The sequence below is a fragment of the Bos indicus x Bos taurus genome, chromosome 3 (assembly GCF_003369695.1).
Source record: "Bos indicus x Bos taurus breed Angus x Brahman F1 hybrid chromosome 3, Bos_hybrid_MaternalHap_v2.0, whole genome shotgun sequence".
Taxonomy (NCBI): Eukaryota; Metazoa; Chordata; class Mammalia; order Artiodactyla; family Bovidae; genus Bos; species Bos indicus x Bos taurus.
The window spans coordinates 33,769,839-33,788,137 of NC_040078.1; the positions used below are offsets into that span (position 1 = coordinate 33,769,839).

General features: G+C 51.6%; 1 protein-coding gene across 1 annotated transcript; it reads left to right on the forward strand.

Annotated features, from left to right (window-relative positions):
- The first annotated feature begins 493 nt into the window (after positions 1-493).
- Positions 494-15,415, forward strand: EPS8L3 (EPS8 like 3). The gene is made up of 19 exons (XM_027536252.1): positions 494-663; positions 4,601-4,666; positions 4,807-4,871; positions 6,543-6,701; positions 6,988-7,137; positions 7,223-7,278; positions 7,680-7,819; positions 7,899-8,017; positions 8,269-8,389; positions 8,489-8,550; positions 8,868-8,942; positions 9,296-9,444; positions 12,704-12,785; positions 13,019-13,053; positions 13,546-13,729; positions 13,929-14,057; positions 14,341-14,414; positions 14,701-14,833; positions 15,090-15,415. The coding sequence occupies exons 2-19, from the start codon at positions 4,636-4,638 to the stop codon at positions 15,099-15,101; spliced, it is 1,776 nt and encodes a 591-aa protein (XP_027392053.1). The 5' UTR covers positions 494-663; positions 4,601-4,635; the 3' UTR covers positions 15,102-15,415.
- The last annotated feature ends 2,884 nt before the right edge of the window (positions 15,416-18,299 follow it).

The window sequence follows — 18,299 nt, forward strand, 5'->3', positions numbered from 1 at the left end:
GGGAAAGAAGCAAAGGCAGGATGAGTGGGCCCTGCTGCGAAGAAATCTCAGTCCTCCACCTAATGCCCGTAGTGGTCCCAGCTCCCACCCGCCATCAACTCTTATGAGCCCCACATCCTGCTCACAGGCACCACTTGGGCACCCATAACCACACACCCCCATGGGCAGCACACACAGGCACACGTGCCAGCCCACACTGCCCCCAAGCCTGGGTCCACCTCCACCCACCTGTGCCCGGGGTGCCCTCTCCTGCTCCCTGCCCCAGTGCCTGATGCTGACCTGGGGCCTCAGGGGAGGCACCCACAGGCAGAGGGAAGAGGGTTACGCTAATGGCAGAGGCAAGTCAAGCAGGAAGCCTGGAAGCAAGGGGCTCTGTCTAAGCTAGGGACACCTGTCGGCGCAGGCACGGCACAGGCCTGGGTCCTGGCACGGGGCAGGTAGGCCGCCCCACCCACTAAGAGTCCAAAGAGCACAGGTGTGGCTGCCTCCCGGCCTCCGCACTATAAGACCGGTCTGCTTCAGGGCTCAACTGACCACAGGGCGCCTGCCCGGGACTGCGCCACTAGCAGAGAAGCCATCGTCTTCCCACCACCAGCGCCAGGCCACCAGCTCAGACACCTGCCCCTTCGGAGGCACCAGCCTCCAGGCCTCACTGGAGCCCAGGTAAGGGCCTGGCCCTCAGGAAGATCAGGGCCCAGCCAAGCCGCAGGAGGTCCCGACATAGTGGGGACAGCTCGGTGGCTTCCCAGGCCAGGGTCTCCAGCCCATTCTCGATGTGGTGGCCCTAAGGAGGGCTTGGGACTCAGCTGAAGGCTAGCGGGCCAGGGAGCAGAGCGTGGGGCAGGCCGGGCTCCAGCAGCACCTCTGGGCTGCTTCTCTCCAGGGCCCGTGATGCAGACATGAACTTCTTCCCTGCTTCAACTCCCTAAACTTGGGGGATAAATGGGAAAACTGGGCTGCCACAGATTCTCTTACCCCCCACCAGAGGCAAGACAGACCAAAGTCAGCCCCCGTTCCTCCACCCCTACCTTTCATCCCCCATCCCCATCCCACCTCGTTGTTGTGATGTGGAGCAGGAGATGTTGCTTGGACCTGCCAAGAGAGACTGTTGCCAAAATCCTGGCTCCCTGTCTACCGATGCCAGATAGAAATAAGGAGACAGAGTTTGGAGGAAGTAGAAAAGAAGAGCTTCATTATTTTTGCCAGGCAAAAGGGAAATACAGCAGGCTAGCGTCTCAAGAACTATGCCCCCCTTTCTTGGGAATAGGGAGAGGTTTTATATCCTCTTGAAGGCCTTGCATTTTCTTTTTCTTTTGCAACATTTCAAAACGGCCACAGTTGCCATCAGGCAACTCAGCAACCGGGTCTTGTGTTCCTGAAGTTATCAGCCCTTGACCTTCTTTCTGAAATGCAGAATGCTACATGAGAGTGGAGGGGGAGAGGAATGCCAGGTGCGGAGTATAATCTATATGGAGTCAGAGAGTAATCAGCCTTGTGGAGGACAAGTCCAGCTACAAGTGTTTGTTACTAGTAACAGCTAAAGAATAACCAAGATTGTTTAACTCTTGTAGGCCTGTTCGGCTGGAATGTGCCACAGGCTGCTCACTCATTTCTGTTTTGCTGCAATAAGACCCACAGGGACCATCCTGTGTGAAGGGCCTGGCAGGTAGGGAGGGGTGCTAAAGAAACAAAGTTCATTTTCTCTTCTTTATCTTCTGGATCTAGAAGCAGGAAGTGTTGCAGCCTGTGGGGTGCAGCTGGGGAGAGAGGGAGCAGGCTTTTAGAACCCCTTACCCTTGGAGAGGAAAGGGATCCTTCCAAACGTGGAAAACACAGACCCATAGACAATCCCTTGTTTACTAGCAACTCATTTCCCCAACACTGAGTCATCTTATCAGATCTTCTGCTATTTTCATAGCAGGCCTAGTTACAGGGGCGTGGGCTGCTCTCTGATACTTTGCCCAGGATATTCCAGGGTTTCTGTACAACTCGGATGCATCACGGAAATGCAAGGACATCACAGAACTGACACCTGTCCATGATGCATACACACATCATTAGCACATACCCTTGACCCACACACTCAGCTAACTCCTGCCACACCCCCACACATCTCATTTACCTCCATTCCACTTCAATATATGTATATATTCTAGACTCCCTCTATGCTAGGAAGGCACTGGGGGAACAGCAGGAGCAACATAAGTCCACTCTCAGGAGGGCACAGCCCAGTGACAGAGGCGCATACATAAACAGTTAAAGCATGAAGCTTGTAGTCAGACCCAGGCTGAGTTCATTCTCTATAAAATATTTACTTGTGATCTCAGACCTGTTATCCTCTTTGAACTGCCACATCATCCTCATCTGGTCAGAGGGGTAATAACAGGACCCACCCAGCAAGGTTGTTCTGAGGATTAAATGAGTTGTTGGGTGTAACATCTGTAGAAGAGCACTCAGCACATGGGATCAAGGAAGTATAAGTGACGGTGCTGTGCTGTGCTGTGCTTAGTTGCTCAGTCATGTCTGACTCTCTGCGACCCTTATGGACTTTGGCCAGTCAGGTTCCTCTCTCCATGGGGATTCTCCAGGCAAGAATACTAGAGTGGGTTGCCATGCCCTCCTCCAGGAGATCTTCCGAACCCGGGGATCGAACCCAGGTCTCCCACATTGCAGGCAGATTCTTTACCTAAACCACCAGGGAAGCATAAGTGATGGTAGTGAAAATTAAATGACATAAAGTTCATAGGCACTTGACACTAGGCTCACAGCACTAACCAGGGTGGTGCTGTTGTTAGAGAGGAACTTATAAGACTCGGTGTGGCATTAGGCAGATGGGCAGGGTTGAGTGGGGTGGTCAAGGAGGGCTTCAATGAGGAGGTGATCCTTAAACTGTAATATATTTAACTTATTTTTTTATTGCGTTAACCTTGGTTTATAACACTATATAAGTTTCACGTGTACAACATTATATTTCTAATTCTGTACACACTATAACATGCTCACCATCGAAATTTACTTTGTCCGTCATCACACAGTTGATCCCCTTAACCCGTTTCACCTTCCTTCCTGCCCCTTCCCCTGTGGTAACCTCTACTCTGTTCTCTGTACCTATTATCTCTATTTTCATTTGGTTTAGTCTATTCATTTATTTTGTTTTATTTCTTATATTCTACATAAGTGTGGAGTCATACGATATTTGTGTTTCTTTTTCTGTCTTATTTCATTTCGCATAACACCCTCAAGGTCCATGCATGTTATTGCAAATGAAAGGCTAATATTCCTTTGTATATACTACATCTTCTTTATCCATTCACGTGTGGATGGGCATTTAAGTTCTTACCATATTTTGGCTATTGTAAAGGCCCGGATGAACATGCCTGTGAGTGTGCTCAGTCACAACCAGCTCTTTGGGACCCCATAGATTGTAGCCCCCCAGGCTCCTCTGTCCATGGGATTCTCCAGGCAAGAATACTGGAGTGGGTTGCTGTTTCCTTCTCCAGGGGATCTTCCCCACCCAGAGATCAACCCTCGTCTCTTGGGACTCCTGCACTGGCAGGTAGATTCTTTACCAAGGTGCCCCTTGGGAAGCCCCCATGATGAATGGAGGGGTGTGGATATCTTTTTCAATGAATATTTTCATGTTCTTTAGATAAATAACCAGAAGTGGGATTGCTGGGTCATATGATTGTTCTGTCCTTAGCTTTCTGAGGAGTCTCCGTACCATCTTACACAGTGGCTGCACCATTTTACATCACATTTAACTTATCAACAGTGCACAAGCATTCCCTTTTCTTCTTTACCAACATTTTTATTTCTTGCTTTCTTGATAATAGCCATTCTGACAGGTGTGAGATGATAGCTTATTGTGATTTTTGACTTGCATTTCTCTAAGAATTAGTGATGTTAAACATCTTTTTATGTGCCTGTTGGGCATCTGTATGTCTTCTTTTGAAAAAACATCTATTCCCTTGAGCTGGAATTTACAGGGTTGGGTGGGGAGGGGCTCTGGGCAGAGGGTTCCGAGTATGGAAAGGCAAAGAGAGGAGATTTAGTAAGACATTTAGGGAAGTTCAAGTCACTAACACATCCTACAGAGCTCCATCATAAACGTGCAAACATATGTGTGTGCATACGCACACACGTACACCCCTCTTGAGTGGCTCCCCCGCATAAGAGCCAACACTGGCCTCCTCCCAATTTGAAGAGTTGAAACAGGCTTGGACAAGAGGCTTGCTGTGACAGGGAAGGCTGCTGACCCTCATGCCTCCCCTCCAGAAGCCAGGCACACCCATCCAGCACCTTTTACACTCAGGCCCAGGATGGGATCTGGTCCCAGGTACCTGTCCACACAGCTTCCCTGGGGCCATCAGGATGAGCGTTATTGGCCAAATAATGGGAAGTTGGGAGCCTGCCTGGGGGCCTCCGAGGCCCAGCCAAGATGGAGGGCTCCTTGCAGAGGTCTCGGCTGGAGACGGATCCAGAAGGAACGGTGGTTTGAGCCCCAGACCCAGGTCAGGGATGGGCTGCGACAGCAGCTCTTCCACCCAGCTCTGCCTGCTCATCCCTCTCCCCAGTCCTGATCGCTGTCTCTTCTGCTCAGTTTGGGTTTTAGGGAGTCATCTCAGCAGCATCAGAATGTCCCGGCCAAGCAGCAGAGCCATTTATTGTAAGTGGTCCCCTTCTCTCCCTCTGGGTTCCCTGAACCCCTGCGTCCAGTCTCTCCCTCCCCACACTGACCACCTCCTATAGTTGTGCCTGTCTCAACTTCTTCTTCTGCCCTCACCCCCTTGCTTCATGCCATGGCAGTGCACCGGAAGGAGTACTTGCAGAAAATCGCCTTAGAGCCCACTCACCTGCAGCACAGGGTGGAGGTGAGTAACCCTAGGGCCCCATACAATTTCCTGATTCAAGCCAAGTTCTCCTACGTGCCCCCAACCCTGACAAAAAGCAGATATCTGAGATAAGTCTGCCATAGAAGCCAATGGCCTGACCCGGCCAGAATAGGTGGGCTCAGGTCCAGCAAGCCTACCTGAGCATTTGCTAAGTGCAGGGGAGGAGGATGGGGCAGCTGGGCATGGGCAGAGGAAGCTAAGCCAGTGGGCATCCCATCCCCAAGTAGCAGAGGGATGGGCCAGGATCCACCACTCGATCCTGCCCCTTCCTGTCTCTCAGCTCATCGCTTGCCCCAAGAAATTGCTTTTTGCCCAGGATCTGGTACAGCTGGAGGACAGAATGTGTGAGGTCAGCCAGCGGTCCTTGTGCAGGGACTTGAAAGGACCACTATCTGAGAGGGGAGCCATCTGGGCTTGAGCTTCCTGTGCACGGCTTGGAGCCTGGAATGGAGGCTCTGGCACTGCCTGGGAGAATGACACTGGCACTGCCAGATCTAGTTGCCAGGACAGCTGTTGACACCACGTGAAAGCTCAGATTGGAAGGGTGTGGCAGGGAAGAGCAGACACTGCATCAGGCTGAAGGTCTGGGTAGAAGCCACCCCCAGACAGCAGTAGATTTAGCACTCACCCCGAGAAAAGGCAGGGAGGGATGCTGGAGCAACCGTCTGGAAGAAGTCAGCCTTCCCCAGTCAGCTGAGCTGGGACTAAGATCCCTGGGCTTCATGGAGGGAATGAGGATTGGGAACTGGCTTTGTTTAGGTCTAGGAGGCAAGAGCAGGGGAGGCATGTCCAGGGTGCCAGGGCATTTGCCCATGATATCAGGGCTCCTGAATATGCTGGCCGAGTGAACTTGAAGAAGAGCTGGGAGCTATGCAGAGGACAAGGCAGTGGGGTCAAGGGGCAGGAGGCAGATGGCATCCTCCCAGCAAGGGCCTGGAGGCGAGCACAAGGGACAGGACTGTGACTTTTGAACATGGATGGTAGAAGCGAAGAGTATCCTTGAGAAGAGAGAATAACAGCAAAACCCTGCTGTAGTGATCAGACTAGCAGGGGACAAGGGCCTAAGTGGAGACTGAGGTCAGTATGGACCTCTCTGGGAAAGAATCAGGGAGAAGGGCGGTGGGCTTGACTTATTCCTGAGAGACTGGGAGGTAATGGATTATCAGAAGGGGGACATGCATGCTGGGCGTGGGGCGCAGCATGCATGGGGTCAGAAAGGCTAGGTCAGGGAAGAGACGGACCAGGCTGGGTGGGCGATTCTCAAAGAGAGCAAAGAAAAGTAGGGGACAGAATTTGAGCATCCTGTAACCTACCTGGAGAAGCTGAGACTTATATGTTGGATAGCTGAAGCCCACGCCCCCTCCCCACATTTACCACCATCTAGACTGTTACAGGCCATGATTGTCCTTCCTCCAGAGTTCTAAATCCCCTCCTACAGCCCGTCAGTCCCCACCTTGCCCGACTGCCTCCAGACCTCACATTGTCTCTTGAAGTCTACTTTATGGGGATTGCCTGGGGCCTCCCCAGTGAGGAGGCCAGAGACATGTCATCCCCTTCTGCTGCCCTTCCCCCACCCCCACCCCTGTCCATCCCCACCTGTGAGCCCCCTCTCCAAATCTTCTCCCAGCCCATCTCCTCCTGTCCCCTCAGCACCTGATGACATGTAAGCTGGGGACACAGAGAATCCAGGAGCCCAAGGATGCTCTGCAGAAGCTGCAGGAGATGGACGCTCAGGGCCGGGTGTGGAGCCAGGACTTGCTCCTGCAGGTCAGGGATGGCTGGCTCCAACTGCTGGACATCGAGACTAAGGTCAGCCTCCCACCATTCCCTGCAAGGGGTCATAGCTAACCTGGGCTGTGGGAAAGCAAGCCCCAGGGCATGAACACCATCCCACTATGCCCCACATGGCAAGCACCCTTCCCCCCACACAATACACACCCAGGACTAGGAAGAAACAGGAGATAGAGGCACAGGGGTCAGGGGAAAGGACACCCCATCCCAAGCCATTGGAAGGGTGGAGCAACCCAGGTCAGGAGCTCCTAGGGGCCTGTCGGGCTCTCACTGACTTCACAGCCAGTCTCTCTGCTTGGCCCAGGAGGAGCTAGAGTCCTACCGCCTGGACCGCATCAAGGTCATGGACGTGGCGCTCAATACCGGCTCCTACAACTCTGTCCTGTCCATCACCGTGCAGGATTCAGACCTGCGAAGCACTAGCACTCTGCTTTTCCAGTGCCAAGAAGTGGGGGTGAGATCTAACAACCATCACCACCCCCAACCTAACCCCTCCCCTCCCCCATCCCCCAAGCCTGTCTGATTGCCGGTTCCTCCAGGCAGAGCGACTGAAGACCAGCCTGGAGAAGGCTCTGGAGGAGGAGGTAGAGCAAAGGTAGGCAGCCTGTGCCCCCGCCCACCTGCAGAACCCTCGAGCTCAGGTCTGGGTGGGCTAGACTCTGCCGCATACCTGGCGGAGCTCAGGGGCCTGTGACCCAATAACACAGACATTGACCTGGGGAGTAGCGAGGCTGGAAGCAGGGCGCAAATGAGTGCTGGGCCCAGGGGCCACTGGAGACTATCCTCAGAGACTGATGTGGGACCAACTGGTCCCGGAGGGCAGGCCGATGACGCCGGGGAGAGTCAGGGAAGGGTTTGGATGGAGACTAGGGGGCAAGGCTGGTGGGGCTCCTGGAGAGGGGCAGTGGTACCCCCTGGGTTCTGGGGCAGAAGTGTGGGCAGAGCCTCTGCCCCAAGAACCCAGTCAAAGCTGTGTCCTTGTCACGTGCTTGACAGGCCCCAGTTGGGAGCCCTTCGCCCAGACCAGGACCGATGGAGGGGGTCTTCTCTGGAAAGGCCGCTCCCTAAGGAGCAGGCACGTCCTCTGGAGTGGGGACCCCCTCCAGAACAGCACTACTTGATGAGCCCAGAGCACAGTAAGTTTGGGCGTGGGGGCCAGTGGGAGGAAAGGTTCCCATCAAGGAAGTTCTGGGCCATGGTCCCCTTCCTCTGCAGACACCCCACCACCGTCTCCGAGGCCCCTGCCACACCGCACCAGCATCCGAGAGCCAAGCATCTTCTTGCTGTCTCCTTCAAGGAGGTCCCCATCCCCTGAGGACCCAAAATGGGATAAGGTAACTGCAGACTGTCTTGGGCTTGTTCAGGCTTTTGTGGTCTAGCCAAAGGGAAGACACCAGTTGTCTCCCTCGCCTCAAGGAGCCAGGCCCCAGGTCCACCAAGGCAGGGCCTGGCCTAAGAGGGGACACAGAGGCTTGGTCAGCCCTGGGCTGGGCCTGAGGCTCAGGCTTGTGGTGGAGGGAGGCAGGATTGGGAGTTCCAGGGTGGGTCTAACTGCCCACTCAGCCAGGGGTTGTTTGGGCCCCAGGAGGTGCTGGACCATGTCCTAAGGGACATCGAGCTGTTTGTGGGGAAGCTGGATGAGGCCCAGTCTAAGACCAGTCGTAAGAAGAAGAATCACAGGAAGAAAAAGAAAAAGAATAAGGAAGGTGAGTGAGGAGGGCCAGGGGAGAGGAGTCGGGGTTTGGGGGAGGGGAGGAAGTCTTGGGATGATACATGACCCACCATCTATCCCCTTCTTGCTATAGAGATAACAGAGGTACATTACATCGACTGCTTCCAGAAGATCAAGTACAGCTTCAACCTCCTGGTACGTGACTCCCCACAAGTTTCCCAGCTCTTTTCGCTCCCTCCCTCCCCTCCCCTACCTCAGCAATCCCCTCCTCTCCCTCCCCTCTCCCTACCACCACCCCCCCCCACCACCGAGCAATCCTGTTCTCTCTTCTCTCCATGGACATCCCATGCTGCTCCAGCTTCTCCCCCTGGAACCGCCCCACCCCACTCTTGGGTTACTTTGGGAGAATGCCAGGCTCCCCACCAGGGCCCAGAACAGTTATGGGGCCCTGGGATCCTAGTGAAGGTGGGGTGGGAGGAAGGCTGGTGACAGGCTTCACCCTGTGTCTTCAGGGAAGGCTGGCCACCAGGCTGCAGGATACAAGTGCCCCTGAGTTTGTACACATCATCTTCAAAATTCTGGACTCCGTGAGTCAGGGCAGGGCTGGTGGGGGTAGGGGGGAACAGGGTGGTACAGAGGGACGTGCTGAAGTTAAGATGAGACAGGCCAGGGTGGGAGGGAGGGGGCAGAGGGAGGTACGGGTCTGCTCCTTGCTCACCGCCAGCATACCCTCTTCCTTGACCCCAAGACACTACCCCACTGTGCACAGCAAGCACCTCTCAGCAGACTAGGTGCGCTGGGGTTGGAGCCAAGGACACCAGTGAGGGCAGGAAGGAGCAGGCCTGGGGCAATGTAGGAAGCCAGGGACCCCGAGCCCTTTCCCACTCCTGCCTGGCCCCGAAGAAGCTCAGGCTTCCTGACACCTTTCATCCTTCCCCAGATCCAGACCCAGTGCCCTGAGTCTGACTTAGCAGCCCGAGTGATCTCACCCCTCCTCACCACCAAGGCCATCGAGCTGCTGCAGTCCTGTCTAAGCCCGTCAGAGAATAACCTCTGGGAAGGGCTGGGCACAGCCTGGACCACCAGCCAGTAAGTGACAATAAGGCCTGAACGAATTGGAGGCAAGCAACATGGGGGTGTAGGGCAGGAGGTGACAAGCTCTACATTGTATCTTAAAACGAATTCTATACCCGTTAAAACTATACCCATTCCTCCACTCCCCAGCTCCTGGTAACCTCTACTCTACGAAATTTCTAAAAACAAATCAGGGAAATCTACCTTGAGTTCCCAACATTTAATTAGGCTAAGCACAATGGGAAAAAAAAAACAAACCAATACACTTACCATCGCCCACCATTGCAGGAAAGCATTATCTCAGAAAATAGAACAGTTCTTCCCAAGAAAGGAGCACTGGCAACCTTCTACTAAAATTTTTCTCATTTTTGTCAAGGACGAAGTAAAAACTTTGTCTCAATGTAGCCCAGATTTTAACAATTACGGACATAAGAGATGTTGCAAATGTAACATCAATAAGATTTGCAACCAACTGGCAGAGGAGCTAAGAGAAGCGATATTTCATGTGGGTGGAACAGTGACACAGGCAGTTGGGCAGCAAGGCAAGCTGATGAGCGCAGCGGGTGGGATGTGAAATCAGTTAGCACACCCTGAGTGAGGTGTCTGCAGAGACTGGGTGGCCTGGCCCTGCAAGGAGAGGTCTAACCTGGCTACGAGGGTTTGACAACAGTCAGTACAGATGTAATAGTTGGGACCCCCTGGAGGTAAGCACTGCAGTAAAGTAAGCAGAGCCCACTTTAATAAGCATGGCCTGCTCTCCCCACGAGAAACAGGCCTCGGAAAACTTTGAGGTGGCAAAAAGAAACGGATAAGGAGGTAAAGGAGGCAAAGAGAAATTCCGGAGAGTTAAAAAGGAGAAACAAAAAAGCAGAAGCATGAAAACCAAGAGAGAAGAGGGTTTTAGAAAGAGAAATCAACTGGGGGAAAAGCCAATGGTTCCAGGAGTCTTTTTGCCTAATAAGCAGTTTTGTTTTGCTTTTCAGTTCAGCCCCATTAAAGGACATCTGTGTTCAGTTCATCTAAAGACATAAAATATAACTTAACATAATCTATTTATTTTATTGTGGTAGAATATACATAGGATAAAATTTATTTTAACTATTTTTAAGTGTATAAGTCAATGCCTTTAAGTACATTAACAATATTGAGCAACCATCACTCCTATTCATTTCCAGAACTTTCTCAGCATCCCAAATGGGAACTCTATACCCATTAAACAACCAAACAAAACTCTTTACCCATTCCTTTCTTTCCCCAGCCCCTGGTAACCTCTATTCTATTTTCTGTTTCTGCTTATCATTTTAAATATAAGATTGACGTCAGGTGTGCCCTGACATGTTTTCTCATTTCTTAAAACAACCAAAAATTAAGGAATGAATGAAATGAAAGACAGAAACACAGAGAACAGAATTAACTAAAGAGATGTAAAAACCTTCAAAAGAGTTCAATTTCAGGCAAATTTTATTCAAACTATTTGGCTTGAAGCAAATTGACCCAAAACTATGCTGCTGCTGCTGCTGCTGCTAAGTCGCTTCAGTCGTGTCTGACTCTTTGCGACCCCATAGACGGCAGCCCACCAGGCTCCGCCGTCCCTGGGATTCTCCAGGCAAGAACACTGGAGTGGGTTGCCATTTCTTTCTCCAATGCATGAAAGTGAAAAGTGAAAGTGAAGTTGCTCAGTTGTGTCCGACTCCTAGCGACCCCATGGACTGCAGCCTACCAGGCTCCTCCATCCATGGGATTTTCCAGGCAAGAGTACTGGAGTGGGGTGCTATTGCCTTCTCCAACCCAAAACTATAAATGACACTAAATTCTGTGGTAATAGACTAGAAGGATACAGATCACACAAGGCCATTTGGATTTGGCAATCAGAAATCATCAGGGCTTTAGAAGAACTAGTTTCAACAGAGTAATGGCAGAGGTAAAAGTCATGTGGTAAGGAATAAAGAAAGATCCAAAGGTAAGAAAATGTAGGCAGGGCCTATGGACACATCCTCAAAAAATTTGATAAAGATAAGATAATAGGATGGCATCTTTAAAAGCATAGTCAAGGGAAGACTTGAGCATGTTTTTAAGGCAAAGAAAAGGAGCCAATGAGGACTTCCCTTGCAGTCAGTGGTTGACTTCACCTTCTGATGCACGGAGGAGAGGGTTCTATCCCTGGTCCAGAAGCTAAGATCCCACTTGCCTCCCGGTCAAAAAATCAAAATATAAAACAGAAGCAATATTATAACAAATTCAATAAAGGTTTTTTAAAGGGCCCACATCAAAAAAGGAAAGAAAGAAAGAAAAGGAGCCAATAAAAAAGATTCAGAAGAGGGAATAATTTGTTCCCATTGAATACATATTTATTAGGGGTTCCCTTTTGGCTCAGCTGGTAAAGAATCCACCTGCAATTTGGGAGACCTGGGTTCGATCCCTGACTTGAGAAGATGTCCTGGAGAAGGGAAAGGCTACCCACTCCAGTATTCTGGCCGGGAGAATTCCATGGACTGTATAGGCAGTCCATAGGGTCTCAAAGAGTCCGAAATGACTGAGTGACTTTCACTTTCACTGCCTCCTCTGTCCCTTCTGCACTATACTCTGGAGACAGCTATCAAGGAGATCAACATAGAAAGAAACACGGATAAGTGAGAATCATGCGCAATTCAGAATGTGTGTGCACAGTGCAAAGAAGCAGCATTCCCATCAGTCTCTGGGAGGCAGGGAGACACTTCCTCCAGGAGGGGCCTCCGCGTTCCCCAGGCAGGCAAGCAGAGCCAGCCTGGAGGCCACAGGCAGTGCTGCTCCTCTGGCGTCCCAGGCAATGGGTGAGGGGGCAGGCCGAGAGGCAAGTACCAGCCCCCGCCCTAGAGCCAGCCAGAGTGCCCTGTGGTGATCACAAGGGGGAGGTCCACACACGAACCAGCTAGAAAGAAAGATATGCTGCTGGGGAACCGAAATAGGTTAGACCCCAGGAGTGTCTTCCAGCCCTAACACTGCAGTTCTGCCACTTTCATTCAAACTCCCCATCAGTGAGTTAAAGTACTCATCTCTTAGGGTGTTGATATGTCTGCACATTCTCGGGCAGAGGTGAGGCTGGCCCACAGATACCTGTGCCGTGGGACCTGTACGTGCTTAGCTGTGGGCTCCTGTGTCCTGGGGCCTTTCATCTGTGCACACGGGCCACTTTCTCCATTACCTAGAAGATCCCCCAGGCCAGCTGCTGTCCTCTCCGCCTTCTCCACATCCCACAGTCTGGCACGGAGTGGACTCAGCCCTGTTCTTTCCCTAGGGCCAACTGGACAGGCAGCGAGCCCCTGCCCTACAAACCCACATTCTATGATGGTTGGCAACTTCCAGAAACTTCCTACCAGGTAAGGGGAGCTTAGCACAGAGCCCGAATCAAAGCCCTAGATTCTGGCTAGTTTCCACCGTCTCAGTCCAGCCATGGTCACGTGACTCCTAAGTGGTAGGTGGGTTCTGTGTGGAAAGCGGGCAGGCGAAGGGACGTGAGGCAGCTGTGCGCGGGCGGGCCTGTGGCCTCACACCCCTGCTCTCCACCACCATGCAGCTGACGTCCTGCTCTCACTTTGTTCTGCCCCCACAGGCGCTCTCAAGTTACCAAGACCCTACTTCCATCCGGTATGCCCTGGGCTTTGTCAGGACCTTGTGGTTCTGGGGAGGGAAGGACCAGGCTGATCCTGCGGATCTGCAGATTCTACGCCTCACTGACCTCTAGGCTCTCTTTTAGTCAGACACGCACAAGCACATCTCTCCCCTACTTTGGGTGAAAAAGCAGTTTTTTACCTTCCTAGGATACAATCCCTCTTCTTTCAGTATTCCCCACATGTAGCTCTGATTTCTCAGAGATTGAGTATGAAATACTCAAAGGAGTGCTCAGATACAGAAGACTCCACTGCCAGAAGAGTCTTGAGAAATCACCAACATCTAGACCCCTTCTGCCTATAGAAACACACACCCCAAGCCCATTTAAAAGTGACCTGCCCTCAAGCTCTGTGGAAACCCCAAAAGTCATTGCTAGACTCCAAGGGGGAGATGTCTTGGGCTGAGACAGGGGCGGGATCTCTGAGGCCCCACTCTCCAGCCATCCTGACTCTGTCTCTGGGGGGCTAGTAGGGAAAGCCCTAGATTAAGGAGCACCTCGCACTTTGCTCAAGAGGAGACACACAACCATGGCCCCAGCCCTGTGCCCTCCAGACCCGGATCTGTCAAGCCAGCCCTGAAAATGCAAGTCCTCTATGAGTTTGAAGCTAGGAACCCACAGGAACTGACGGTGGTCCAGGGAGAGGTACTGGAGGTGAGGCATGGACTTGAGCTGAGAAAAGGAGGCGGCGGTTGGCAGTTGATGGGAGCTACTGGGAGCATGGGGGGTGGAGGGATTGGCCTGGAGAAAGTGAAGGAAGGTTGGGAAGGGCCCAGAGAGAGAAAGTCCGGTGGGGGAGGGGAAGGCTGGCTGGAGAGAGGCTCGGGTCACTGACGTAGTGACTCCCTGGCAGGTTCTGGACCAGAGCAAGCGGTGGTGGCTGGTGAAGAATGCAATGGGACGGAGTGGCTACATCCCCAGCAACATCCTGGAACCCCTAGAGTCGGGAGCCCCCAGGAGCCAGAGCGAGTCACCCACTCGGGTACCTCCATGCCTAGACTTCAGAAGCTATAAAGCCTGAATCAGAGGTGGGGGCAGGGAGGATTCTTTGACAAGTGGAGGAGATGGCCCTGGTTCAACTGAATCAGTATTATCACGTTTATTGTGGGGCCAGAGCAGAGAACAAGCCTTGTGCTTGTCGGACAAGCAAACCATGGAGTGAGACACATGGTTTGATGAAAGCCCAGAGAAGGGACCCTGATGAGAGGGGCTGTGGGTGGCTCTGAGATGAGATGGCTTCTGACTCCCACTTCCCCTGGTTCTAGGGTCCGATGCTTCGACTTAGCTCAAGGCCTGAGGAGGTCACAGCCTGGCTACAGGCAGAGAACTTCTCCACTGTGTGAGTGCCAAGTGCCACAGCTTTACCTCTGTAAAGGGCACCAATGACCACTGCCCCCCACCTCCACAAGTGTCTCTTCCAGGGCACTTGTCCCTTCAACCCCAGGAGTTTATGGAGTTGGTTTAAGCCAGTTTGTTTATCTTACTCCCTGACCTCCAAACACTCTTTCTGTGAATTCTCCTGTCACCCCAGCCCTCCAAGCCCAAACACCCCCTTCTCCACCCAGATATCCAGGGCTGGGTCCTTCCACCCCACCACTGACAGTTTCTGCTCTATGTGTTTCCAGGACCGTGAAGACCCTTGGGTCCATGACAGGGAGCCAGCTGCTTCACATGAGACCTGGAGAGCTACAGATGCTGTGTCCACAGGAGGGCCCCCGGGTCCTGGCACGGCTGGAGGCTGTCAGAAGGACGCTGGGGGTGAGGACACATAGGGGTCCCAAGCCCTGCTGGAAATGTGGGGTGCTCCCTGAATGAGCATGAGAGTGCCCGGTGGGCAAGCCAGCAGGCCCGACCCTGGGGCGGTACTCACTGTGGCAGGTCTGGTACAGGACCGTCCCCCAGGGGCTTGACTTCACGTGCACAGGCACACCCTGAAGCTCCTGACTGACTGTTGGCATGAGCTCTGGGGTCCCTCATCTGGCACTGGCCTCACCTCAACCTTTTCTTTCCTCAGATGAGCCCTTAGGCAGCAATTCAGACACCTCCAAGACCAAGACTTTCTCACAAGCAAGATGGTGGATCTGATACTCTTTAGAGCCCTGAGAATTCCTCTTCCAAGCCCCTAGGTTGCAGCAAACCCCACACCCCAGCTCACACAGCAAAGAGGATGAACAAGACCAGAGGTTGAGACAAACTGTGCCCCTTCTCGCTGTGTGGAGAGGTCTCCCCAGTTGCCACCTATTTATTGCATCTCTCTCCTGAGCTTAGAACATTTATGCCTAGATTTGTCAGGACTCTGTTTAGACCCTCTCCTCCCCAATAAAGGTATCCTCAAGCTTGTCATGTGCCTCTCTTGCAGCTTCCTCTGGCCCTGGTGGAGGCCAAAGGCAGGGAATCAGGAAGAGCTAGGACACTGGGCATGAAACAGCAGCAGCCCTACATCCATCACTGGGCCAGACTATAAGTGGGAATTCACTGGAGCAGAGTCAGAATTCAATGATTATGGCCCAACTCTCCTTAATTTCTAAATAAATTTGAAAATAAGGCTATACTCGACATCTTTATCTTTCTGTGTACATTTCTCCTGGTATATTCCAAGACACCCAGTACAGGTGAGGGCAGAACATCAGAGCAAGGAGTACTGAGGCTGACAATTGCAGGTTTTGATCAGCCACACTGGCCAATGATGCAAAGACACACTAAAAAGCATGTCCAGGCTCTACCTGGCAACTTCCTCTTTTAGTACTTTTGTCACTTCCTGTTGCAGTGAGCTAATTTTGAGCCCCCCTCCCCAGCTTGTCTCTTTAGTGGTGGAACATAGGGAACATTGGACTGGCTACGTGAACTCAGGGCAAGTCATTTCACTCTCTGGCTCTCTTTTTCCTCTCAAATGTTAAGTGAAGAGTCTGAACTATCTGTGGCTTCTAATATTTAGGATATACAGCCTTCTTTAATCTCAGAACAATCACAAGACTCCCCTCCTTATATAACAGAGGTTCTACTTTCATTCAGTTAGTCTGCAGATAAGGTTTGTATACATGTGAATTAAGGGCCCCTTAAGAGTCCTTAAGATGTTCCCTTAGTACAATAGCCAGAACATGGAAGAAACCTAGATGTCCATCAACAGGTGAATGGATAAAGAAGTTGCAGTACATAGATAGAAAGGACTATAAGTCAGTCATAAAAAGGGACAAAACTGAGTCAGTTGTAGTGAGGTGGATGAACCTAAAGTCTGTCATACAAAGGCAGAAAGAGAAAAATATCACACATTAATGCATGTATGTGGAATCTAGAAAAATGGTATTGATGAACCTATTTACAGGGCACAGATAGAGACACAGATGTAGAGAATGGACTTGTGACACAGTGGGGGAGGAGAGGGCAGGACGAACTGAGAGAGTAGCACTGACATATTTACACTATCACGTGTAAAACAGAGCTAGTGGGAAGCTACTGCACAACACAGGAGCTCAGCCTGGTGCTCAGTGATGACCTAGGGGTGAGGTAGGGGTGGGATGGGAGGGAGGCTCAGGACAGAGGGGATCTATATACATGTAGTTGATTCACCCTGTTTTACCGCAGAAACTAACACAACATTGTAAAGCAATTATGCTGCAATAAAAAAAGAAGACAAGATCTTCCCACAGTCACTCAGTTGAATCTGTCCATGACGCTAACACTGCCAAAATATCCTATTTTTTGCCTGCCTATCTCATTCCCTCAAGTTCCTGGCCTCAGAAAATCATCTCTCCTAACTGGTAACACTGAATAAAAAAGCAAATAGTTTCCCTTACAAAATAGAACAAAGGTGAGACCCTTAAGGTTTGACTGTCAAGAGCAAAAGTTAAATAGCAAAGTTAATTCGGGGGAATGAGGAGAGGCGATATTGACATATTGTCTTCTGGGGCTTCAAGGAGCTGAAGCAGTCCTAGAAACAGGGAAAACTTCCAGAACCAGGTAAAAAAGTATTTTAACCCAGGGCTCCCCAGATTTCCCAGCAAAGACTGAGATGAGGTGAGACTGTTTGGATACCCAAGTGCAGAGGATCTAGCACACGTTGGGCTATTACACAGACCTAGTTTTGAATTCTCGGAGAAGGCAATGGCACCCCACTCCAGTACTCTTGCCTGGAAAATCCCATGGATGGAGGAGCCTGGTAGGCTGCAGTCCATGGGGTCCCTAAGAGTCAGACATGACTGAGGGACTTCACTTTCACTTTTCCCTTTCATGCATTGGAGAAGGAAATGGCAACCCACTCCAGTGTTCTTGCCTGGAGAATCCCAGGGGCAGGAAAGCCTGGTGGGCTGATGTCTATGGGGTCACACAGAGTCGGACACGACTGAAGTGACTTAGCAGCAGCAGTTTTGAATTCTAGGCCACCCATGGACACTTGAAATTAGAACGGCAACTCATCCTACCTTTCTACGCCTCACTAATCTATAAAATTGGTGTAACAGCTACTTCACAAAGTTGTTGTGAAGCTTAAATTGGAATAAATTAGCTAGCATACAAGAAGTACCTAGACTATTGACTAGCATATCATAGGTTTTCAATAAGCATTAGTCTTATATCCCAAGTTAATTTGTGACTGGCCTGTTATCGTAGGAGGAGAAATCCAAACATTATAAATTCACCTGTCCCAATGCATTTGTACTTTTTTCCTTTCTTCTTTTAGTGAACTGTCCTTTTAAAAAGTTTCATCTTTGCTACACCCAAACTAGGGGGAAATGTGTTTTCCCACGCCTGGCCTAAGGGGTTTAGGGCCTCTGTGTTCTAAGTGTCTGTGCTGCAGGGGCCAGGCCAGGCACCTACCCAGTAGCTCAGAACTCCTCGTCATCCACACTCTGTGCACACGCCAAAGAGAGCGATTCCCTGATGGTCAGCCTCTGTCGACTCCTGGTGCTTGCCCACTTACCCCCAAACCTCCCATCCCCCCTAGATAAATATTTATGGCAACTAGGGTAACAGGGTCCTCACGGCCTGGACTGCTAGGGCTCAGCCCCATTCCACTCTAACTGAACTATTAAACAGAGTGCGGCTTCACGCGCGGAAAGTTCAGAGACTCAATCACAGGGCGCGGGCATTCTCCTCACGGGTCTGGCCTCGGGAGAATCCTCCCCCAACGCCAGAAACTGCAGAAGTCGCGCGGGCACGCGGCCAAGCGGACACTCGGAAGGTGGGGAGGGGGCGGAGTGAGGGGGTGAGACTACGGTGGGGGCGGAGT

Excerpts from the sequence above, each read along its gene's own strand:
- EPS8L3 (XM_027536252.1), top strand. The coding sequence starts at position 4,636 with ATGTCCCGGCCAAGCAGCAGAGCCATTTATT. Across the intron at positions 6,702-6,987 it reads TGCTGGACATCGAGACTAAG|GAGGAGCTAGAGTCCTACCG; the intron begins GTCAGCCTCCCA and ends TGCTTGGCCCAG. Across the intron at positions 8,018-8,268 it reads AGGACCCAAAATGGGATAAG|GAGGTGCTGGACCATGTCCT; the intron begins GTAACTGCAGAC and ends TTTGGGCCCCAG.